We start from the raw sequence: 26,721 nt of genomic DNA on the forward strand, positions 1-26,721 counted from the left end.
AACTTGTGATGACACATCAACTTAAAATTAGTTGAATGACTCAAATACCGTGACTTGAGGTGTTTTGTGTGATTTTTATTTTCACAGTAAAAGTTCTGGTGTGAACATGCTACATATCACGCTGGATGTGGTGGGGGGGAGGGGCAAATTACGGTACAAAAACAAAGTTAAAGTTATGTTATTTACAAAGCTGTCATAATGCATATCATATTTCATTAACCACAATCTGATTCATTACCTGATCAGTATCCCATCCTTCATTCATCAATAGAAGTCTGGAAACAGAAAATTCGTCCAACTGATGCAACAAGGCAACTTTTGCGACGTTTAGCGAGTGCTCATGGGAAATGCAGTCTCCCATCGGCCTAAACACTTACACTGTAGTCCACTGGCGTCGCTCGACTTCAAATCGCATAGAATCGCTTTAAGGTAGAAGGTACTGTTTATGTACCATATAATTCAGTTTTTGAAACTACTGCAGTACGCAGTTAATGTTTGGAGCTCAACTACTTGGGTACAAAACTAGATTTAACCGGAATACATCTTCACGGATCTGAACTCTGTGATTTAATTTATCATTTAACCCATCTGTATATTTAAAAGGCGACTGGCTATTATTAGAATCTTTTATAGTCAGACATTTTTAATATATTTATATATATATTTTTTTAAAGTGAATTTATATTTACGACGGTTGGTTAAATACAAAACAACAATTATCAGAACGCAAATAATAACCTTCAAGGGTTAACACTTGAATGTGCTTTTCAACTATAATTACACCAGATAATTAAACAATACTGACCCATTATCTGACCTGATGTAGCCTCTCTCTCTTTTGCACTTTAGCTAGCTCGCTGTTAGCGTACTGTTCACACAACTACACGATCAAGTTTTTGCAGCACGGGACACTTTGTTTGAAGGTCAAAGAGTCAACAAGCAATAGAGACGTCCAAACATCCAACCATTGTCTGCGTGCTTGTTCTGACCTCACAAACTAATGGGTTGCTGGGGCCAATCCCAGATGCCAGAGTAGCACAGAGGATTGACTTTAACACTTGAACGCCAGACCTTTCTGGGGATGCATGTGGTAAACCTGCCAACATTTTATACATTATAAAAAGCCAGAAGTGGAAGCAAGAACTTCAGAGTGTCCCTGAATGCACTAAGCGCAACTTTTAACCCTTGTGCATAAGTGTGTCGATGATATGATTGTGTTTAACTGGGTTCGATCTAAAAAAACAAAACAAGAACAACGTTAAAACATATTGAATAAAACTGTTAATCGTACAAATTAATACACAAAACAAAACAGCCAACTGTGTAAGCTTTTATCTTCTAAGCTCAACATGATACTGAGGTCTCATTTCAACAACCCTATCAAATACTTTTTCTCCACACATTCCATTTGATACCCTTTATGAACAGGTGATGATTCTTGGAAAATCTAAAAAAAAGTATTTCTGACACCATCTACGACTGAACCGTCTACTCTTATATCCATTTCTGTTGGTAGTATGTTGCCTTCACTCCTCAGGCAGACCCGAGTGAAGGGCGTGAAGTTAGTGACAACCTCCGGACAGGCTCACTTAAGGTGGACTAGCTATTTTGGTTCTGATGACAGGCTGAGAACACACTTGGCCGCTGGCCCTCACAACTTTTCGGCTGCAAACGCTGAGAGCCGTATCACGTTACTGTTATTGCAAACCAAACATTTCCTACTTCTGTTGCATGACAGTTGAAATCCAACACAGCAAATCGCTCATATCAGGAGGCATCGCCGAAGAGTTTCTGGACAACTGCTGAAGATTGAATCAAGAGTTCAGAACAATGAGGTCAGTTTTATAAACACTTTAATCTTCAAAACTCTCATATATGTTGTATGATGACAGATGTATCTTCTTTTCTTCATGACAAATTTGTGTTAACATCTTCAGAAAATCACGTTCAGTGTTTAATAGGAAGACAAAGTGCATTAAAAGGATGTAAAACACATTCCTAACTAGTGTAAAATGAGCTTCTTAAGACTCAGAAACAAGGCAGGGCGTTGCACAATAAACACGAGAATTAAGGAAGAATTCCAGGAGTGTATAAAAACTGACAAATGCTCCAGTGGAACTGTGAAGCGCTGAATAACTTGGGAATTAGACACTGGAGGAGGAAGAAAGGAGTCCCATTGCGAAAGAGTAGAATTACCATATCACTGAGGAGCAAACACAAAGCTGCTTGAAAACAGCAGGGGATCTGTCACCCAGTCAAGGGCTGTGTTGAAATGTGGATATTTCGGAGCCTTCAGACAACACAGACTTAATAGGCAGAGTCGGAGATCACACATTTATTTTAACTGCACAGAACATCGCTGCACAAAAAGGACTTTCACAGTCAAACAAAACCACGAAACCTTTGGTCAATTCTGGTGGAACATGAAGGAGAGTCGTGTAAAATAAAAACCTCCCTCACACACGGCAAGTTCAGATGCCGAGCTTTCCTCGAGCCATGCAGTAGCCAAGTTTGTTTCCATTGCCGAGGAAAGACATAAGGCCCACGTACGCCTCAATTAGGATGCACTGGTTCAGAACTAGGACTCCGTTGGCTTTCCCAGGGACCGGATTGAGAGTGTGAATTTTCTGCGCTGCATCTCTCAGTTGATCACGGAAATTCTCCATCTGTGGGTCAGATTCCATGATGGTTAGACTGAGCAGATCCTCTCTGTAGTGAGAGGCTTTCACAAGCTTCTTGAAATAACATTCAAACAATAGTAAGCAGTAGTTCTGTTAGAAAAGCACGATCAAGCCGATGCAGTCAATAGTACCTTTAGGGAACTCTTTTGAAATACCACTAGACTTTGAAGTATTTACAACCTACCTTCAGCGCGGCTTGACAAGGTTTCAATGTGTTCATGTCCGAGTCTCAGTTTAAAGCATGGACCTCATGAGGCGACTCTGAGTTTGGGGTGAACCCCTCGTTTCAGAATCTATTGTCTTGTCCACATATAGCCGGGTATCTACTATTACTAACATTATTAACATTTTTTTTGTAGAAGTTGGCCTGTCAATATCACAATACTGCAAGAATATGTCATTGAAAAATGGACCAAAGTAAAGACTTTACTAGGTCAATTGTGAAAATGTACAACTGGATTTTAAATGGATACATTTGGGGTAACTAATGGCAAATACTACCAACTACAGGTGATCAAGGGCACATTTGTGTGTTGTGTAAATTGTATTTGAAAACAATTTCATAATTTATTTCTTAATAAGGACAACCACCTTTACTTGTGTTAAAGGTCTTTATATAGGACTTATTATCTTCTTATAACTGAAGTTCTTAAACATAGTGGGTCCCAGAGAATGACCAACATGTCTTCTCCAATATTCCCTCAACACCATAATTTAAAACCATTTGAATTTGCATTGAATATACTTGTACAGTAGTTTTCCAACAAATTATATAACAAAAAGGCTTTGTGAAGTTCAAACGGATAAAAATACACACTATTAGAAAGAATCCAAACATTAGTCATGAGACAATGTTTTGCATCTTTGGAATTCTCAAGAAAGTGTAAGGCCCTGCGGATTATTCCATATAAGGAAAATTATCTTTTTAGTACAAGCTAATTTGATTTCATGGGAAAACAAATGTTATTTTGACGCAACATTACTCAGGAGAAATCTAAGATTAACATTTGATTAGGTTAAAATAGGCACATTGGGGAAATATGAACAACATTTATTTGGTCTTTCGGTGGAAACAATTCCCTCCACAAAGTGGTTGTGCTGGTTTGTTCTCCTGTACACACTTATTGTTTGATTCTTCTTATGAATCACTGTTGGTTTTTTAGTTTTATTTTTGACAGTGATTTCAAAATCACTGCATTTAAGGTGCAGAAAATGGGACACTGAAGGGTTTAATTATATTCTTAATCTACACCACTGATTCATAATTTAGGCACAGGTCAAAGTTCAAATCAGTCATCACCTGGAATCATTGTCTGGGGTAAGGATCGGTGCAGAAGAACCTCACTCAAGCGCTCCCAGGTCTTTGCACATCTTCCTCCACCATGAAGTTTGCGAGTCGTATTCGTCTTTGAAATATTTATAATCCCGCTGTTTAACTCTGCTCGACAACAGAGGCTGAGCTGTAGCATTGTTGTTGCGACAAATGTTGCTCCACTTTTCCTTCTGTGTTTATTAATGTGCTACCGTGTAACGTTTGCCAGCATTTCATTCCTCATGTTGTCGGGTTCAAACTATCTTTTGAATAGCAGCACCCAAAATAAAACTCAATATTTTGTTAAATTTAAAACATGCATGCTTAAAGAGTACACATCTTTACAAATAACTGTATTTGTAAAGATGCGTATCATAATTATATGCCAATGTAAAATTTAAGTCATTGCCTAAGACAGACTTGTTGTTGATTCTTACATTTGCACCTTTTTTTTTTTTTTTGTTATACTTTTGTCAGTTTGCACAATGTTTTAAGTGGGTAAAATATATTATACCTTCATTTTTCTGTCACACAGCCTGTATAGATTATAAAACAATTTCTCACATGATTTACTATTGCGAAAGAGCAGGCACGTAGGAGTCACAGGTGTTGCAAACTCCTTGATTTCATTTAGGTGGAAACAAAAATGAAGCGAATGAATCATAGACTTTTAAAAACACTTTTCATCATCTTCTCAATAAAAATGTCATCATGTTCGATGTGTCTGTCTAGATAGTAATCTGTTGTGAAACCTCCACACATGCCGCTGAGATGATCTATAGATACAGTACCAATGTAATGTACTGGAAGCCATTATTAGTAGAAAACAAAGGATGTTTTAGATATTTATTGGTCTTGCTGAAATCGCCTGGTGTTTCTGGTTTTGTCTTTCAAGTTCATTTCACGTGACCTGACGGATGACTTTCCAGAAATAAAAGTAGATTAATGTTTATATTTATATGGTTATTTAGAAGATTGTTTAAAGGGAAACTAATGTGATGATTTAAGTGTGTCTTAAATAGATGTTGGACTCTATTGTATCATCAGTATGTGTCTGTTTGTACAAAACTCTCTTCATTGAAGTATTCACATTAGAAAATGTGCTTATGCCCCGCCCACTGAAAACACTTTTTAATTCTTATTCTTTCTTACTATAACCACACCCACTCTATTGTGATTGGTCAAAGATCGAGGTTTGTCAATGCTTATCATTAATCAGAGAAGTGTCCACCTCCAAGGGACTCGTTGTATAAACATAGCGGGCTTGATAACAGCTGGCTGGAGGAGTGAAGACCATCACTACGTCATAATAGACTCCTGTCTCGTAACCTCTCGTTTGCTGAGACGGGAGAGAACTTTATAAAGTAATAACTTCAAAACATCATCATGATGAGAGACTTACTGCATCTTGGAGAGGAAGACTTCAACATTTGAAATGTTCCCTTTTATCATTTAAGATAAGGTAAGGAAGAGATATGATGTCTACAACTATAGAGGACTTCCAATTACAATAAAAATGGAATTTACTACTTCCTTTTAAAGACAGTCCTAAATTGTTTTGACCTCTTGTGAGATTTAGTTTGACACCCCTTTTGAAAAAAAAAACTTTACCTGTTCTCTATTTGTAACTTACATTGCAGAGTGACTTCATTGACTCGCTGATGCTCCTCACTGGGTGGGAAGTGAACGTCAGGTATGGGAAGTCATTGGCAAAAGGGTTCCAGCGGCTAGTGAAGGAGGGTTCCCTCAGACGGTCCCAGTACACCCGGAGTCCTTCACCCTCCCTCCTGACAACACAGGCAGAACAGAGAGGTCACACTTGACTGAAGACAACAAATGAACAATGTTAATGCGCTGCACTGATTTGGGCGAGAGACAAGTGTAGACTTGTCGTGCAAACGCTGTGTCACTTCTCAGGAAAACGGTATTACTTCGTAATAGATAGCTGCAGGGGACGAGTGGCTGCAGCCTGAAAACATAAAGATGGCAACGGTCCATCTTGATACCAAATATTTAATAAGGGGGTGACCCAGAGTCTTCAAGCGAATCTCAAACATGCTCATCATCTGTGGGTTTAAATGAAAAAGCCTCTGGGTCATTTCTTTCAGCTTTGAATTGAAACATCAGCCGACTGCAAACACACCAGATCTTTGAAGTGACGTGTCCATCAAACCTCATCAAGGCCTCGTATACAGTGACGTAGCAGCAAGAGAGGAAAACCATCTCCTTCACCTCCAGAGAAAGTTCTCATGTGAAATCCATACAATAGCTTTGTTTAAAAAAAGCAAGAGGAAAAACTAAACAAAAAACATTGTAAATATTTAGATAAAAGGAAACTTTTGTTTTTTCCTTGTATTTCTAACAGAAAATTGAAAAAAAAAGGAAGCTTTAATCCCCGGAAGGAATAAAAGAACACACTGTCCTGTCCACTTTAATATTACAGATCAGTCATGACTTTATAACTTAAAAATGTATGTCGTGTCTTGCTTTGTTGCTCCAGCTCAGCATATTCAGCACAGAGGATTAGAGCAGCAATTACTTTCTAAACCGCAATCCTTTTACATGGTTGGAAAAAAAAGAAGAGCTGCCATCATCTACCAATTATTGATCTTTGGAACTGCTTCTTGAGGTGTCTGTCCAGGACAAAGAGGGATGACTAACATGCGAGGATTAGTGTGTTCTAAGAGACTCTTACAGGGACATGAACCTTCTGATGGAATCACAACATAAAACTAATTTACTTAATTCTTTTTCCCCTTAGCGGTGCCTATCCCAGCTGCTTAGGGCAAGAGGCGGGGGACACCAACCAGTCAGCAACTATTCATACACACAAAAAAAATCACTCCTGTGGAACATTTTAGTACTCAGTCAACCACTTTATTGCCTGGAATTAATCCAGCACCACAAGAAAGCTTCCCTCAAGGTTGGAGCAAACCGACAACCGAAGGTAGACCCTGAACACCCCAAAATATTTCAGGGTGAAATCTCACTGTGCACACAACTAATATTTGATGTGTCAACATGTTGGTTTATATGGTGTTCCTCTGTGTGTAAACATTCAAAACAACTTTCAAGTAGAAACTTGCCGAACATTTGAACACAAAGAGTCATGAACAATCGCAGATCGTCAGTATAGTGATTTCTCAACAGGATACAGAATTGTATCTCAATGTGTCACGCCGTCGTACTCAAGTAACAAGACTCATTGTGCAAGAGCGGAACTCTGTGGAATTGAAAACCTAAGGCTAAGAAATCGAGGTGGCGCTCCGTACATGTGACCGTTCAATGAAGGAGTGACAGTCGCCCGTCCCTCTTAACACAAATACTTCCGAACATTTTGTGCCTCCTCGAGAATGACAGGGGGGTGACTGGGTACAATTCCAGGGTTAAAAGACTGATTATATTTCAGCAAAAGAAAGAATGGGAAGAGGAGGGGTTACATTTGTACACACTACCCTTTGTAGGCTGGCTGAGCTGTAGCACTAGTATAAATGGGGATATAAAAAAGCTTTTATGAAATTCCACAGGTAAGCTATCACTGGAAGAAGGACCAGCCCAAACAGGCAGAGCTGGGCTGGGCTCTGCACCCAGAGGCCTTGGAAGTCCTCACTGTGTTTATGTGGTAGGCTTCAGTACTTTCACTACCTCACCTCCAGCAACTCAGAAGAACACACAATTGGCTAAAACTCACACCTGACGTGAGTTATCCATGTTGGATGGATGATATGACAGGCTATTCACACGTGTTGCTTAAATCCTCTTCCTTTCCCAGATATCTTCATGTAAAATAGGATGAACCCATAGATTTGCATGGATTTGTTTTTTGTGATACTGTGTTTGTGTGCTCCTGTGTAAGTGTCCACAGAAAGTAATTGAAAAAAATGGGTTAAATGTCTGTACCAGTATTTCACGCTTGGTTCTGAAACTACAGGTTAACAACCCTAAAGGACTAATGCTTCTGTCCATCCATCCGACTGCGAGCAAAAAAACTAAAACGGTTTGTTTTAAACCCATTTTCAGAAAACACACTGATAATGGGACTGATGAACAAATGTTGGTGATGTTCAAGAGTGCTATCTAGATTTAAAGGTATCATCGATCACTTGTAATAATAATACATTTTATTTATATGGCTTCTAACTGCTTCATCTCCACATAGAACAAGCAAATTAAAAACAGAAAACACAGAATATATTAGAAACACTACAAATAAATTAACTTTGCTGTAACTATTGGGACAAAATGTGTTATTTTGGTCATCAAAGGTAGCTAGGTAACAGTCAACACTTATTAGATTAAATATACTTTATTATTAGTATTACTTTATGATTTGAGTAACAAAGTGCTGCAATGCTCGTGTATCTCATGGTATATACCATTATAACATTAACCAAACTATTCTTGTAACATGAAAGTTATTTTATAAATTGGATTTTTGCCATTTTTCCATAAAGTCACGTGAAACAAGTTCCACCCAGGATGCATGCACTACATGTACCTTTGTAGTTATAATAAAAAGATAACACATTTATAAGAATATGCCAGATTATGGCTAAACTAACTTTACTTACACGCTGAAAGCCCCTTTCACACAGCACTGAAATCAAGATAGATAAGAGAAATACATTAGGATTATAAGTTGTAAACCAGGTAATTTCTCGCAGTATAAAAGAAGCTTCTTGCTATATGGACACGAGTCAAACGACACACAAAAGGATGTTTTTGTCAGCATTGCCTCGACTCCCTGGTCAAGTGAGAGCTCATCTTGCTTTCTCTGCATAATTTCTTGTTATACAGGTTCTAGTTTAGTCATCAAGAGTTTTTCATTAGACTAATTATTCCTGCAAACCTTCTGCCTCACTGCACGTGCTTGCAGCTTGAATCAAAACAAAATGAACAGGCAAATTTAAAGCTTAACTTATTGTGTTGCGAGTCATATAAACGAAGAAGGACAAACAACAAACCTGCACAAATCAGACCAGACAGACTGTTAAATGTTTTAGCTTTGGAAACACACTTGTATCACATTGTTGTTAAAATAGAAGACGACACAAATGGTGTTTGTATAATTTTAAGTAATTATGATTTCATCGCGCGTGTGAAACACTCACAACCCACTCACAACACACTTGGAAAGAACCAAGGAGACGTTTCTGTTATTAAAATAATATTGTCTTGAAAACAACTTTGCTGAAGAAAGAATGTGTGGAGGGCAGCCAAGCAGCATCGAGAGGATTTCTATTTAGAAGAAAAGAATGATTAGATGTTATTTAAAAAAAAAAAAAAGTTCAACTGAATTTCTTTGGAAACGGAATAAAGGCTCAAAAGAAGATGTAGAGGAAATACACCCATGACCTTCTGACTGACGGCACTGGCACTAATCCACAGCGATGACACATAAAAACACCAACACTATTCTCAGCTTCAGGGCAGGCGAGGCAAAAAAAAAATCTCATGCTTCGGACTCTTAAGTCAACACACAAGATGAATAAAAGGTCCAGCTCTAGTTGTCATAGCAAATGTACTACATTGTCTCACGGCGAACAAACAAACCCACTGAGATTGCTCAATAACTGCCTGCAGGTTTGTCAGCCACACATGCGCCCATACAGTGAAACACTCCTTCTGTATTCAGAGTGTGTGACAGGCCCAATGTGCCAAAAAAGAGGGTGGAGTAGATCTAATACAAAAAAGTTCAGATGGCAGGATAATAGTATTCCACAATTACTGACATGTTATTTAGTCAATAAAGCTGGTCGTGCAACCTCCAGAGCCTCAAACGTACAAACAACGATTGCATGATGCAAAGATTTCATAGCTGCAGGCTGTTTGCAGACATCACACCAGAGACGAAAGAGTTTGGGAGCTGCGATATTAATAATAGTAATTATAGATTCTGAATGGAAACATCAGAGCAAACATATGCATGTTTATGTATAGATGGTTTTTAACACATTTTTGGAAAAAGTATAGATTTTAACATCCGAGTATGAACAAACATATATTTTTAAAATATGTATTATTATATCTGTGAATGTTCACATTTTGTGTGTGGTTAAGTATTTTAAAATACATTAAAACAGGTTAATTTATTCATATTGAAGGGCTTTAATTCAAAAAGGCCTATTATTCAAATAACTTATAAGAATAAACAGATATACGTCCGACGCTTTCATCAGCGGGCACCAGTGACAGTTCTTTTCATGTAACTGTCTCAACATAATAATAATCCTTTTCATGACAACCATAAACCTTTAGCTAATACTGCCACTTTTTTTTGCTTCATTTGATTTGTGAGCATTACAAACATTGCCGTTCTCAGTGATTTAACTCAAGAATAACTTGTGTTTTTCATCATAATAATAGTGCAAATATAGGTTAGTTTGATGAATGAATTCTGACTCTGATTTTTTCTATTGCACAACACGAACATACACAAGCATGCAAAAACAATAGTTTTGTATACAGACTTTGGCAGAAAGTGAAGACCGAAAACATGCCTGAAAAGTAACTGTTTAAGTAACTGTTTAAGTAAACAATTAAACATACACAAAGGCCAACACTTGTAATATCATCGTTGGTCTCGAGGACAAAATATCAAGGATTATCACAAGATTTAAGCGTTTATTTGACTTCACTTACCACATCTTTACTTTCTTCACCAAATTAAATGTACTAAATTTTTTCTGTAAGTCTTAAAACTAAAAAGGAAAAGTCATAAATAAATTAATCTTAAACTGTTTTCATTTCTCTTTCAAGACCAATTACAAGTGCATCAAGACTGTTTAGTAAAGCACATACTGTAGTGTACTCTCAAATGACTGTGTTTGAAGTGTATTTAACAATCCCAACCGACCCTTCTTGTATATAAAGGAACACAAGGACAGTAGTTCACTCTTACCCATAAATAAATCTATCTTTCTGCCCCTTTTACTCACAGTGGTAAGGTTTGTGTCTGTGGATAGCTAACTTCTCCAAAAAGATCTCCAGAGGGATGAATAAAGTCAATCTAATCTTATGAGTACATTACAGTTTACAGGGCAGTAAAAACTGCTTGATATCTTTGAACATTAATGTATATTCCCTTACTGCATTATAGAGCGTGTTACGCTCAGATCACATGAATGTGAACAACTTAACTAACTTAACTGATGTTCATCTTGTTCATCAGGGGTCTCAGACTTGGCTGCCCGGGGGCCACTAAAGGTAAATTCTTTTGGAGAATGGGCTGCAGACTGGAGGGTTTCTATCAACGTCTCTGATGCAAATTTAGTTTATATTTTGTCGTGTAATGTTGTGTGGAGATTTGGTTTTGATTTCACCCTCCATATGGACAGTTTTTGTCTATTTTTGTGTGTTTTTGGTTGATCAATCTGTTGCATCGTAACTATATAATCAAAACGACATAAATGATAACATTTGTGGTGATGATCCTAATTATTTAACCAGCTGACATTGTACAAAGATGAAGCTTCTTTCTCAGTCACACCAATAAAAACTTTAATTAAAACAAAGACCATAATCAGAAACTCTGTATTGATTTATGCTCAAGTCTCGTGAAAAGATTGATGGACCAACAGTTTATGGAAGAACTAAGAATGCAGGATAGGGTGTCCATTAACTACCTTATATTTGAAATCTATGTTAAAGTATAGAGGTGTTTTGGTCAATTATGGCTGATCGCACTAAACAATTCTCCCTGCATCTGTTTCAACGTATCATTTTGACCGTCTATTTTTAAGTCACTTCCTGAAACACGCCGTAGGCCGGCTTCTCCTTCTGCTTAAATCACAGACTCTGCAGCTATATATCAAAGTGCAGATTCAAAAATGCAGTTATTTGTCTCTAAAGAAGTACATTTGCTTGCACGTTACAAAGCCTGAAGCAGCAGCAGATATAATCACTAATCCCAGGATGATCACTAAGGAAACAGACACAGTTTGAAATGTCTTCCCTCTGGAGAAACAAGATGATGCAGAGTGTCATCAATCTTTGTCAACGGATGAAGCCTGACTTATATATACAGAGTTGATGTAACAGGAGGTACACAGTTCTAAATGTTTATGACTGAAAATGTATATTTCCAAACATCTTTTTTTAATAAAGGTCTTGTTGCTATTAAAACAGAATCATTTTGAACTATTTATTTCATTTAATCAAGGTTCAAAATAACTGATAAATGCACAGAAAAGTCCATATTCAGATTGGTTACAAATTAAATTACAACTCAAGTTATCTTTCAAAGTACAACTATGCTTATCATAAATATCTAATGCAAATTAATATTTCAAGAATAAAAGAGTACATTCGATTGGTTACACACATAAATAGGTATAAGACAGGATTAGTAACCTGAGAGGAATAAAACATGATAAATGATTATGTATAAAATTATCAGTGACACTGTTGTATTGTTTATTTGCTGATCTTATATAAGACTTGCTACCCTTGTATCCTCTCATCCACTTGTTTCTCATTCTCTTTTTGCTTTTTGTAAATTTGGTCAAAACGTTATACCTAAAGTCAAGAGTGTGTCAGTGATACTAATATCCATGTATGCAGTGTCATAACTAGTCAGGAAAACTGTGTTGTTCTTCTCATCTATTCACTCATAACTCTCTTATCAGGGAATAAGTATTAATAAGCAAGAATGCTAAATCAAAAAACTAATATTTTGGGGATTTTTCACTTAAATATTGAAAATAACAATAGCTTTATATCTGCATTTTCACATCAAGTGAAATTACTAAAACCCCAGTTTTCGAAGACAAACTTAAATGTTCTGACCTGCTAGTTTTCTTTTAATGGAACGTCCGCCCCCTACTGTTCACACGTGTTACTGATCGGATTGGGACAGAAGTAGAGTAAAATATTCAGGTCGCAAAGGTTGAGAATGTTTAACCAACTACAGATATTATCTAAAATCTGTAAAAGGTGTGCGATTTGAAAGTGTTCATAATTAAGCAGAGATAACTTTTACGTGGCCATTAAAGTGAGAGTTAAAAACATTCAAATACCTCCGTGCTGCTTGTCTGTAATGTCCATCTTATAATGACATCTTGACAAGAAAAAATGTTTCGAAAAAAATGAAACAAGTTATATTTTGAGCTTGTTTGTAGCAAAGGTTAAAAGGCTAACATGCTACACGTGTCTGTGTGAGCCTTTTAGCTACACAGGCACACAGGGCTCATGAAATGAAAATCAAAAAAACATTTTAATTTATGCCCTGCGTCATACTAGCGTCCTGTCCAGGGTGTCCCCTGCCTCTCGCCCTATGACTCTGGGATAGGCTCCAGTCCCCCCGCGACCCTGACCCCAAGATAAAGCGGTTGTCAATAAATGAATGAATGATTGAATTTGAATCTATTGTATTTAAGATAAAAAAAGCAACATTTATGAAATGCTGAAATACTCTGAGAGGATCTACAACCTGGTTGATACACACTTAACGTTTTATACCTCAGATAATATATAATTAACATTGATCATGATATTATTTCTCTCAAATGCAGTTGACCATTGCTGCCAATACACCATATATTTGGATTTATAAAACACTTTTTCATCATTTTTCCATTATTCAAACAAGGCGATGGGATGTGAATCCTATTCAAATCTAGTGTGGTGGGGCAGCCCTCAAACCTCCACACCCAGCTCAGCCAGACCAAAACAAAAGAAGCGAAGATGAGCAGGTAATCAGTTTGTCTAGACAGTTTGGTTTAGGTGCAATTTTACCACATGAGAAATACTTTTCTCATGAAAACAGATTTCTCTTAACTAAAAATAAACCTCAGTTTTCCCCTAAATGCTGGCAACGCTAACATCGTGGAGGCATGAAGAAGCCACTGGGAGATGTTTGATGCCAAGTGAGTCTCTGAGGGAGATATCTTTGTTCTGAACCTAGTGGACTCCAGTGAAGGTGAGTAATTGAACCAAAGGACAGCTTTACTCATTCAGAAATGTTATTTCTTCACTCGGGGTGGAGTATTGCAACTTTTCTGTCCCTGATTTATGGATTGTTGTGTGTACTCTCGTCACCATGACATCCTCAGTGTGATGAGGCTGAAGTGTTTCTACTGAGGGTGCACACTGACATCAAGTGGTCAGACGAGTGTCAGCCGGAGCTGGAACTCAATATGTCAGAGCTCCACTTTCACAAGACATTACGATGATACAGATGTGAACTAGATGGAAAAATATATATATAACCCACAATCATACATACTATACTGTATATACATTCTTTAAATAGTATACATTAAAACATTTAATGCATTATTATGCAACAATTATCCATGTAAAAAATGATACCTTTACACTACATGAGATATTAATAAGGAAGTTAACATTTCTGAATTAAAACTGTATTCTATTAAATTGGCCTCAAATAAAACCATCTTAAAAACAACACAAATCAAACAGCAGAAAATGAACAACTTGCTAAACAAAGTTTTATTTCTGAATAAACCTAAATACTTTTACATTTATTTTTTTAGTGAACATATTGGTTTTCTTCTAATGTACGTGCAAATATCATTATTTTGTGTGTTTATAATACGGTTATCATATAGGCTATCTAATACTTTATAAATGGTACCCATGATTAGAACTCAAAACTGTGGTCAAAGAATGACAAAAACTTCCAAAAACTAATAATCATGGTAAAACACTTTGTGTAAAACTTATATTCAGACTTTTCACTATATTTTTTTAAATAAATGTTGAATGTTTGTATTTAAGACAAAACATTTTATCAGGGAAAACGACAACAAAACTGAAATAAGGCAGAGAAATCCGCATTGCACTTTTGTCTGCTCACTACTTATGACCAGCAAGTTCTTGTTATCATTTCTCTGGTCTAGGGTGCAATTTTTTTTTTTTTTTTTTTTAAAGATTAGGGGGTTCGAGCGAGGACCAGGAAAGGTTTTTTGCCCCTGTGTTGAGTGGTGTCAGATGTGGGATGGTCACTTGAGTGCTCAGTGTGTTATCATTTTCATTTTTCAAAGGTAATCTCCATTATTAATCAAAAACCTTAAAAATAATGAGTAAATAAAGCGTACTATACAGGCCAAAAGTTTGGACACACCTACTGGGTCATTCAAAATTTTTTCAATTGTTCGTACTGACCAACTTTAATTACTTAATTACCAATAGTAATGATGGTCACTCATTTCTCTTTACTTAGCTCATGGTTCTTTCCATAAAAATGAATTCTAAGTTTTCCATTAGGCTTTATGAACAGAATTTCTGTTCAACACAACTGATGGTCTCAACCCCATTAATAAGACAACAATTCCCCGAAAATACACACCTGTGAAGTAAAAACCATTTCAGGTGACTATTTCAGGTGATAAAAAGAATGACCAAAGTCTTCATAGCAGTCGGAGACAAAGGTGTTAAGTACATTATTATGCATGTGTTCATTCATAGTTTTGATGCATTCAGTGAGAATCTATTATGTATTTTATCTTAAAAACAGAAATGAAAATTGAATGTGAAGATGTGTCCAAACCTTTGGCTTGTACTGTATATATCTATTAAATACCAATAAACAACTTATTATTTTTATTTCCCCGTCATTTCAACTATGAAACAACTTGAACCGACTGTACAATTCATAAAGCGCAGACTCCACCGTCTCACTTCTTAGCATCTCCTCTCACTATGTTGGCGACTTGTTTACTCTCACAGAGCGAAGACGTCTCATTTCCATACACTGCGAATCCAAGGCCTTCAAAAACAACAAGACTGACTGCTGACCTAGACCATGAAGGGAGACACCTCCAATGGGAGCGCGCCAGATGATGAGAAAGCAGGCGCACTGAAGATGAAGACAGAAAGAGGCAAATGTTTGAGGCTCCCAGTCTTTCTCGCTTGAAACCGTCTCTTCACCGTCCCGTGTGCCTTTCACCATCGTTTTATGTATAATTTAACATAATGTGTGCAGATAAAGCCTCAAATAAAGGCTGAGCTCTCTAAGCTCTTCGCAGCACATTACTTTTTATTCATCAAATTAGTTTGAGTTGGTCTGCTATCCCCTGAGCCATCTTTAAAAGGTTTGGATGAAAGGAGCACATTAATTTTGCTACTAATCAGCTAAGTGACAGCTCCCAGTGACAGCTCTGCACTCCCTTCTCCTTATAACTCTCTACACACTCTTTTTTTTTGTCTCTTCTCGTCACATCTATGCCCAAAGATCCAGACTTTTCACTGGTATTCACAGTCATTGTTGCTACTTTTCAGTAAACACTGCACACTCTTAGCCTCGGTGAAGTTATAATTAGTGCAATTAAACATTAGATCTTCACTTTTTGGGGCAAAAGTTTCAACTTTCCCATTAGGCTCATGGTGAGGGAAAAGGTTTTGTTTCTTCACAATCAAAGGAAACTCTTCTTTTGTAAAGCAAAGTGGAGCACGAACAAGATAATTAGAGCTAATTTCTGTAATTCTCAAGGCAAGCTTTTTATTTTTTAATAAGCATCTAAAGGCGACAAATTTAAAGTAGGCTGCAGGAAATTGAGCACAAATAAAGAAACAGTTTCTTTCTAGAGTTCACTGTCAGCAGAAGGTAACCGGGGTTCCATGGTTCATCCATCACCATCCTTGTCAGAGGGGATGACAGCTTGTGCAAGACACATATATAAATATACATCAGTGTATAACTGGTGGGAAGGAAACTGGACTGTGGTGATGAGCAATTCTGGGAGGACCAGATCATTTAGGATGAGCTGATGATGGAGAGTCGGTTGAAAATCATCCACCTATAATAAGAACTGAACACTTACTGAATTTACTGTACGGTGCCAATGGCTTTAAAACTCACAGTTACTTCACATCTCTGAGAGCTGCAGAGTAGTCTCTGCATTCATACTTACTTTATGACCGAATTCATTGTGTCGTCTCTGCTGTAATAAACAATAGTGGCACTAAAACATTACCTCCTGTCCGTCACAAATGTCCTTCTTCAGCTGTAACAATATTTAACACTGCAAAGGAGATCAATCTTCAGAACGTGTGCATAGAAATAACTTTCAATGAAGCTTTAAGGACACGATGCCCTTTGGTGATGCATCTGGATCTACAAATCTTTTGAAGGATTTGTCAATCTCTGTGGCCGAGACGGAGCTCTACAACTTATTTTACTTCTCGTTCTTACTGTGTTGTGTGAGGGTGTGCCATCTATGATATTTTACAAGTTATAACATAAATACGTATATAGATAGAAGTACATGAAGGACAATAACACCCTCAGTATGGGTGTAAATAAGTTATACATGTCTTATTCTAATTTGTTGTTGCAATGTGTGAAGAAGATCTTATCAAAATCATGACAATCATACAACCAGTATTACAAGAATATGGTAGGATTACAATTTTTCTCACTCAAGACACTGCATTTGAGTAAGTAAGTAAGTAATTTTTATTTATATAGCGCTTTTCCAGACCAGGATCACAAAGCGCTTAAACAATATTCAATAAAATATATACTTTAAAGGTCAAAATAAAACTGATAACACAACAGGAGTTCCAGAAAATCAAGGAAAAGCCTGAACAAATAAAGACGTCTTAATCTTGAGCCAGGAAAGATGACAGAGAAAGGGTTTTTCAGACGATGATGCATTGGTAGGACTTTACTATGGAATAATATGTTTTTAACAGCATTTGGCTTCAAACGCATCCAAAATCTTGATTACTGTTTCCTGTCTGACAGAGTTATCCGTTGGATGGTTCATCAGTAAAGTCCATACTAGTGTCTGGTGTGTCTCAAACATGGATTTGACATCTACAGTTTGAAAGGTGAGTGAGGACGAGGAAGACTTACTGAAGCAGAGAGTGATTTGGGAAGCTGAAGGTGCCATAAGTGATGCGGTCCACCAAGTTTAATGGAATCTTATGGATTTGCTCGCAGATGAACATGACAAAGTCGTACTGGAAGACCATCAGAAGTTTGTCGGTGATGATGGCCAGACGTTCTCTCTCGTTGTTCCAGTGGTCCACCCTGAAGGAAATGAATGACATGTTAGACAGAATTAATATTGTGATCTACTGATCTCTCCTCAGACAGAAATATCTAATATTACTAAACTTGTGAAGTAATATTTTGGCAAAGAATTGAACGCATAATTTTTATAAACACTGAGCACTTTCGACTCCAGTTTTTCTATTACGATTCATAAATATACAGTGCCTTGCGAAAGTATTCGGCCCCCTTGAACCTTTCAACATTTCGCCACATTTCAGGCTTCAAACATAAAGATATAAAATTATTTTAATTTTTTGTCATGAATCAACAACAAGTGGGACACAATCGTGAAGTGGAACGAAATTTATTGGATAATTTAAACTTTTTTAACAAATAAAAAACTGAAAAGTGGGGCGTGCAATATTATTCGGCCCCTTTACTTTCAGTGCAGCAAACTCACTCCAGAAGTTCAGTGAGGATCTTTGAATGATCCAATGTTGTCCTAAATGACTGATGATGATAAATAGAATGAACCTGTGTGTAATCAAGTCTCCGTATAAATGCACCTGCTCTTTGATAGTCTCAGGGTTCTGTTTAAAGCGCAGAGAGAACCATGAAGACAAAGGAACACACCAGGCAGGTCCGAGATACTGTTGTGGAGAAGTTTAAAGCCGGATTTGGATACAAAAAGATTTCCCAAGCTTTAAACATCTCAAGGAGCACTGTGCAAGCAATTATATTGAAATGGAAGGAGTATCAGACCACTGCAAATCTACCAAGACCCGGCCGTCCCTCCAAACTTTCATCTCAAACAAGGAGAAGACCGATCAGAGATGCAGCCTAGAGGCCCATGATCACTCTGGATGAACTGCAGATAACTACAGCTGAGGTGGGAGAGTCTGTCCATAGGACAACAATCAGTCGTGCACTGCACAAATCTGGCCTTTATGGAAGAGTGGCAAGAAGAAAGCCATTTCTCAAAGATATCCATAAAAAGTCTCGTTTAAAGTTTGCGGCAAGCCACCTGGGAGACACACCAAACATGTGGAAGAAGGTGCTCTGGTCAGATGAAACCAAAATCGAACTTTTTGGCCACAATGCAAAACGATATGTTTGGCGTAAAAGCAACACAGCTCATCACCCTGAACACACCATCCCCACTGTCAAACATGGTGGTGGCAGCATCATGGTTTGGGCCTGCTTTTCTTCAGCAGGGACAGGGAAGATGGCTAAAATTGATGGGAAGATGGATGGAGCCAAATACAGGACCATTCTGGAAGAAAACCTGTAGTCTGCAAAAGACCTGAGACTGGGACGGAGATTTATCTTCCAACAGGACAATGATCCAAAACATAAAGCCAAATCTACAATGGAATGGTTCACAAATAGACGTATCCAGGTGTTAGAATGGCCAAGTCAAAGTCCAGACCTGAATCCAATCGAGAATCTGTGGAAAGAGCTGAAGACTGCTGTTCACAAACGCTCTCCATCCAACCTCACTGAGCTCGAGCTGTTTTGCAAGGAAGAATGGGCAAGAATTCCAGTCTCTCTGTGCAAAACTGATAGAGACATACCCCAATATTTGTTAAAAAAGTTTAAATTATCCAATAAATTTCGTTCCACTTCACGATTGTGTCCCACTTGTTGTTGATTCATGACAAAAAATTAAAATTTTATATCTTTATGTTTGAAGCCTGAAATGTGGCGAAATGTTGAAAGGTTCAAGGGGGCCGAATACTTTCGCAAGGCACTGTATATAACTGTATTCTTTATTTATCTTTATGACTGGGTGTATTCAAATTCATCTTCCTTATATAGTCCACACTATAAACGCACTTTGCCCTTCAATTGCACACAATAAACTTGTCCTTACCGGAACGCTGTTCAAACAGGGGAAAGGTAATAAATAGGAGGAAATTGAGACTAATAAACGAGAAAGGAAATTAAAAAAACGGTGTAGAATTAATATGTAACGCATGACAGCTACAAAAAGTGGTGACTGGTCAGAAATAAACAGCATTTTGATCACGATTGACATGAATGAATCATTTTAGTAAAAATTATTAACACCAGATTCTTTTTAATCCATAAAATACAAATCTTTTGACAAAATAAAGTAAACTAATGAAAACCATTAAATGTTTAAGGCAAGTAAACGTATTTATATTGTGCTCATGGGGAAGCGATTGGCTGCAGAATCACTCTTAAAAGAGTCGTAACCACGACCACAGCGATCTTAAGAGAAGCTGTTCTGCGTGATATAGTCGAGGTTATTTAAAGTTGACACCCAAAAAAAAACATGTATAGTAAAGCTGCTCAATTATGCACTATAAAAACTTCACGAATTCCAAAAACGCTGCTGGCAACAATCATACAATATGCATGTAAACATTTCAGAGTTTTCACAAGGAGCAGCAGTGAAAGAGGAAACGAACAGAAGCATGCTTAAACAAACTCCTATTAACTTGAATCACTACATTTAGACACACAGACTCCGCTTCACCATCAGACACACTTCTAATTCATGGTGGCACAGATTCTCGTCCGAGTGCTTCCACTCCTCACGGCCCACTGCGTCTCGTGCACGTGGCCGAGTCGCAGCTAGACACTCAGGACCGCTGCTGGCAGCCGGAGGCCGTGAAAAAGACAGCTTGCTGAAGCGGGCATCAGGTGTTGGTGAAGAGCTTTGACAGTGCTAATAAAATAACTTAACCCTGACTGGGCACAGACGCCGTGACCTGTACAGAGGTGTTACACACTTCCAGGATCACCGTGTCAGTGATCTGACAAGCTACTGGCACTTGGCTTCACACCACAGCAGTAATCCCGACAGGAAGAAGAGCAGAGGCCTGCAGGGGAGAGTCGGAGAATGAATGTGGACAAGAGGGATTGTGGAGAAGCCTGTTGTTTATAAGATGGGTAAAACTGGAATAATGGATGTGAATGAATGAGCAGACAGCGTTGCAAAACACATTTCACACGAATGCATTTAAGCATTTGGCCATATACTATGTAGGAATTACAGAGCAACAGCAAATGCGTATTAAAGGACAAACCTCCCTGCAACATAGGGTTCTATAATGAAACCATGGAGGGAGTTCCATTGAGCCAAAAGAAGAAAGAAAATTGCATTAAGAAGCTCATAAAGTGAAAACTATTTACCCATTTAAACCAACATTGCTGGGGTTCCTATGTGAGTGTCAGAGTTCTTAAAAATATGATAAACATTAACAAGATTAACGTAACATGAAAACCTGAATTTGGATTGAGGACAGAAAGGGACAAAAGTGTTTAATGTATTTATTAAATTATAACCTGGCATGATTGGTTCCCCATACATTCTAACAATGTCGGGCTGAATCCCAAATGGAACACTTGACTACCAGCAGGCTCATGCCCTGAGACAATGACGACTCAATATACATCACAAGATGACGTAAAACATTTTATTTTGTTAAATAAATGAAAGGATTAACAAAAAGGACAAAAAATATGGATTGTAAAATAATTAAAGAAAATATCAAGAAATATAAATCTCTATATATTTATATTTCTATTTGAAAATAACACTATAAATGCATATTTTATCAAACATGAATAATTAAAAGAAAATAATCATGTTTAATTTTCATTAATGAATAACCAAAATCCCTCCACCATTGCTCTGATGCTTAAGTGATCCATTTGAAATCAAGCCAAGGTTTTTTCAAAAGCTCAATATGAATTTTCCAACAGGAACAATGAGTCTTGTACACACAACTCTGACAACAACACTCAATGACCACTTAGCAAAGCAGAGTGAGAATGCTCAGAGGCGTGGTGGTCATAATATATGACGCAACGAGGTTTCAACATGTGTCGATCAATGCCACATTATCAATGTTCAATCCAATGACACCGTAACAGTTCATTCATAGAGCAAAAACAAGCTTTTAATAAGAAATAAATAAGAACTTTAAATGAAAAAAACATATAAATAGGTAATCTAGGTGCTTGGATGAACCCCAGATAATGTACCATGACTGTACTGATCCAATATTAGAGGGAGAGAGTAAAGGGCCACACAAAGAAAAAGCTTGAAACGGTGAAAAAAGTAGATCTTCGCCTTTAAAATGACTGTAATCATAACTGACTGAATGATAGATAAGTAAGGTAAGGTAAGGTAAAACTTTATTAAAAATGTTTTTAAAAAACTCCTGGTGACCGTGGTTAAGTCACCACACAATTACACAGTTAACACATTTTCCTAAATGTGTACATCATGTGCGACAGACATGGTGGTTTGTGAAAAGAAAAGACGATAAATGCTTTTGATAACCAGAGGCCAAATGTAGGACAATTGTTAACGTGCGCAGAACAAAGCGAGATAAATGATTTGCATTATTCATTCCAGCATGGTCAGCCTTTTAAATCTTTCCCTGAAAGCAACTACGGAGTGATACAAGCTGACAACTGCATTTAGAAAATGTCCTCCCGTAACTTCAGTGTTTCCTCGGCTCATCTTGGCCTGAATTTGGGGAAATAATAGAAACTTCATTTGCATGAAGTTTTGTTTCTCTGAGGGGACTGAGTGCATTCTAATGCACGGTCCAACCTTTTCTTTGACAGAGAAAACATTTCCACCTGACCTTTTCAACGTATGATAAAGATCAACTATTTAGTCAAATAAAATCGCCACGTTTTACATTCAAAATGGTGTTTCTGTTTTGCCATCACACTTATTTATGTTAAAATATAGAGATATATTTCCAGGAACCTGAATATGAAACTTCTGTCTATCATACTCTTATTAGACAATTAACACTAATGAACATCATACTTAAGAGCCTAAAATAATTTACAGTTTTAAAAGAAGAAAGACATGAAACCCCAAATCAAAATCTCCTTTTCATTTAAATTGTTAAAATCCAAATTAAAATGAGGGCAACGGACATGTTGCAAAATAATCATCATTTTGCAGAAGTTCCATCAACAACAATATGACGATTGACAAAGTGGGGAGCGTCTTAGATTCAGGAAGAGAACTAGATATTTCCTTCTGCTTTAAATAATCATACAGCTCTTGTCAAGAGACACGTGTACTTTACAATCATTTATAATACGTGTTTTGATAGCCATATTGAGATCATCTGAGTCAAACACTGATGCAAACATTTCTCCTATATATTTGAATATGATTGACTAAAAGAAGGGTATTTATGAAGCGTATTTGTGTTGCGTTATAAGCTTAATACACAAGTATTTTACATCCATCTAACTCTACTGTATAGTCGGGTGAATTGAAGATGAACTGTATGACGCCATGGTGCCGTGTCTGTGTCAACATACACATAAATCTGAGCAGAACATTATATCATGAACTCACTCTGCCAAAAGCCAAACACCGAGAATGGTGCCATCGGCTTCTTTATCCACCAGAGCTTCCACGTCTTTGATGCCCTGATTCAGAGTGCCAGGCTGAGGAGACAAAATGCATGAGTGTCACATCACAATGTTTCAGTGTGACAATCTCACAGAACAGCTTACAGAGTAATCTTTGATGAAGATATGCAGATGGGTCTGGAACTGCGACAAAATGTCACAGCATCTGCGTGTCAAACAAAATAACAATGCTCAGACACATGACTTCCACTGAAGACAGCTGAGCGTGCGTTTTCTGCGGATGAATGTGAGTCACTCAGGTTTATAAATAATGAATATAACACACATCCCAACATCACAACAGTGAACAGCATCTGTTTCTCTAAACAACCAACCTGTCGTCGCGTGTCTTACAAGTCGTCTATTTTAGTGCAAAGTTGGGAGTTGTTCAAAGATATAAAGTTCATGCTGAGGCCGACTGATGATCACAGAGCAACCGCCGAAGTTACATGTTCACATTTATGTTGTTAACCGTGTGTGACTCAGCGTCTCACAACACAGCTGCTCTCTCTCCCACATCACTTTGAACTCTTCATGGCTGATGACCCGCAGTCCTGTTGTCTCCTCAACGTCATCCCAATACTCGTGAAGAAAAGCAACAAGTATACACGCAAAAACTTCCATTTCAAGACGAGCGTGGAAAGCTTAGAGGCACAGAGGGTAGAAAAAAAAGATGTTGTAAAATACAGCTACTCTTTCATTATATATTCCCTTCATCCTAATTAATACATTAATGTTGATGTGTCCCTCTACCTCATATACATGTTTATAATCTTGGTTGGCAAAAAGTAATATAATTGAAGTTCATTTTATCAAGTTTACTTAAGTGAGAGTATAAGTATAGGAGGTATACTTGGGTATATGTACTTGTAGTGTACTAAACATATACTAATTTTAATATGTCATAGGACTTAATTGGAACATTTTAAGTCTACAGCCACCTATAGATTTCTGTCACCTGTAGATTTTTATGTCACCTGTAGATTTCTACGCCACCTGTAGATTTGTACGTCACCTGTAGATTTCTATGTCACCTGTAGATTTCTATGTCACCAGTAGATTTTTATGTCACCTGTAGATTTCTACGCCACCTGTAGATTTCTATGTCACCTGTAGATTTCTATGTCACCTGTAGATTTCTATGTCACCTGTAGATTTCTATGTCACCTGTAGATTTTTATGTCACCTGTAGATTTCTATGTCACTTGTAGATTTTTATGTCACATGTAGATTTCTACGCCACCTGTAGATTTCTATGTCACCTGTAGATTTCTATGTCACTTGTAGATTTCTATGTCACCTGTAGATTTCTATGTCACCTGTAGATTTCTATGTCACTTGTAGATTTCTATGTCACCTGTAGATTTCTATGTCACCTGTAGATTTCTATGTCACCTGTAGATTTCTGTCACCTGTAGATTTCCTGTAGGTTCCTAAATCACCTGTAGGTTCCTAAGTCACCTGTAGATTCCTACATCACCTGTAGATGTCATACCATTTACACATGTAGTATTAGCTGTAGTACTCTACATAAAGAATAAATAAATAAAGTTTTGCGCCATGACGAACATTCCAGCAGGTGTTTTTCCCCAGAAGACTGTCGTAAACATCATTTTAATGGAGAAGGTTCCAGAAGTGGTTTGATAGAAGGAAATCTTTACCCTCAGAACGAAGAACTTTCTCAGCTTGAACTGGTCCACGGTTCCGACGGGAGGACCGGCGGGGGCTCCGTGCTCGACCCCGGTAGTTGCTCTCTCGCTGCCCTTCTTCTCGGCGCCCTCCGCCGGCTCATGGATGTGACTCCTGACCGGGTCATTGACGGGGCTCAGCTGGAGCTCCGCTGCCTTGGGGGTCTTCTCAGTGTCCGCCATGAGCCTCCTCAACACCCCTGAAAATGATTTTAAATAAATAAATATAGAGATAAACGAAACGTTTCTGTTGGTGACGCAGCAGTTTGTCGAACTCGTGAGTAAGAAATCGAAACTAAACTCTAAGACGCGCAAAAGTGACAAAAGGGACCGTGAGTGACAGACTTCCTTGTTCCGTGTCAGGTCAGTGCCTGGGCGTCAAACTATTGTCCTGGGTTTGTTTTTGTTTTTTTGTTTTTTTTTAATCCGTGTTTTTACCCTAAACACATCTCTGTGACAAACTAAATAAAAACATGTACATTTATCGAAATTATTATATATTATTATAAAAAGATTTTTAAAAAATATTGAGAAATAAGAGATTATGCTGATTGTAAAAAAAAAACCAAAACGATATAATAAAGTTGTATAAGAAACGAAATAACCCAAAAAATAACCTCTGTCAATGTCTACGACTATTTGTCTTCTAGCAGCAAAAATGTTAAGGACATACTGTATGTATCGTGACTTGATGTATCAATTTTAGTTTTTCCTATTTGACTTGCTGTAATGTTTATATTAGCATTTTTTTTTACATTTTACATTATTGAACAACAGAAAATAAAGATATTGTGAATTGCCGTTGTAAAGAATGTAAGAAAAAAAAGAATAAGAAAGAAACAAATTTAGTTTAGATTAGGTGGTGTTTTCGAATTACCATCAGGATCCACCAATCACTTGAAGATTGTTCCATTGACCCCTGCTGCCTCATCAAGCTTGAATTTCATAGATATAATAAAAGTACGGTAACAATATTGGGGTAAAAACAAGTCACAATTTTAGTGTAAATTGTCTGTTTTTTCAGGACGTCAAGAAAAAGCAGGAAGTGAGCCGAGCTCTTCAAGCCGGTGGAGAATAATGATTTATTTACAGAAAACACTTCCTAGTTAAACCTCTTATCGGCGTTTATGTTGATGAAAGAGCGTGTTTCTTGACATATTTTCCTAAAATACCAGTGAATGCTGTGAACCGGACAATAACACAATCACGTGATTGTGTGGTGAACTGTGTCATTGAAAGCAAACAGGACTGTTCCTCCCACCATCCTTGAACAGCACTTAAGCATCACCACGTGGAAGCTAATGTTTTGGACACCGTGCGCTGTAATGCCACTCATTCTCAATATCAGCGCTGTCAGGGAGCTCGTCCGCTGCCTTGTTGGAAGTTGAAAAACCAATCCAGTTGTAATCTGCAGCTGTCAAATAAAAGGAGACAGATTTCCTCAGGCAATTTTTCTGCGTGGCTGCTTAGCAAAGCGCAGGCTTAGATTTAAATGCTCTTCAATGTTTGTTTGAATGGCCAGTCGCTTTCACTCTGCGTCTTATTTTGGTTCTGGTCTCCGGTTATTACATCTGTCAATCCCATGGCTCTGATTGGTTGATAATCATTTCATTTAAAAAGCTTAAGTACCGTAGATGTTCTTTTTAATCTCACACG

At 37.5% G+C, this 26,721-nt stretch overlaps 1 protein-coding gene across 1 annotated transcript; it reads right to left on the minus strand.

Annotated features, from left to right (window-relative positions):
- Positions 1 to 1,836: 1,836 nt before the first annotated feature.
- On the minus strand, positions 1,837 to 25,416 carry tprg1 (tumor protein p63 regulated 1). Its single transcript, XM_087784448.1, has 5 exons — positions 25,039 to 25,416; positions 23,322 to 23,413; positions 17,816 to 17,992; positions 5,627 to 5,780; positions 1,837 to 2,666 (listed from the first exon to the last, which is right to left on the minus strand). Exons 1-5 carry the CDS (start codon positions 25,246 to 25,248, stop codon positions 2,472 to 2,474), a joined length of 828 nt encoding a protein of 275 aa, XP_087640574.1. The 5' UTR covers positions 25,249 to 25,416; the 3' UTR covers positions 1,837 to 2,471.
- Between the last annotated feature and the right edge of the window lie 1,305 nt (positions 25,417 to 26,721).

This window comes from Callionymus lyra, chromosome 2 (genome assembly GCF_982586985.1).
Source record: "Callionymus lyra chromosome 2, fCalLyr1.hap1.1, whole genome shotgun sequence".
Taxonomy (NCBI): Eukaryota; Metazoa; Chordata; class Actinopteri; order Syngnathiformes; family Callionymidae; genus Callionymus; species Callionymus lyra.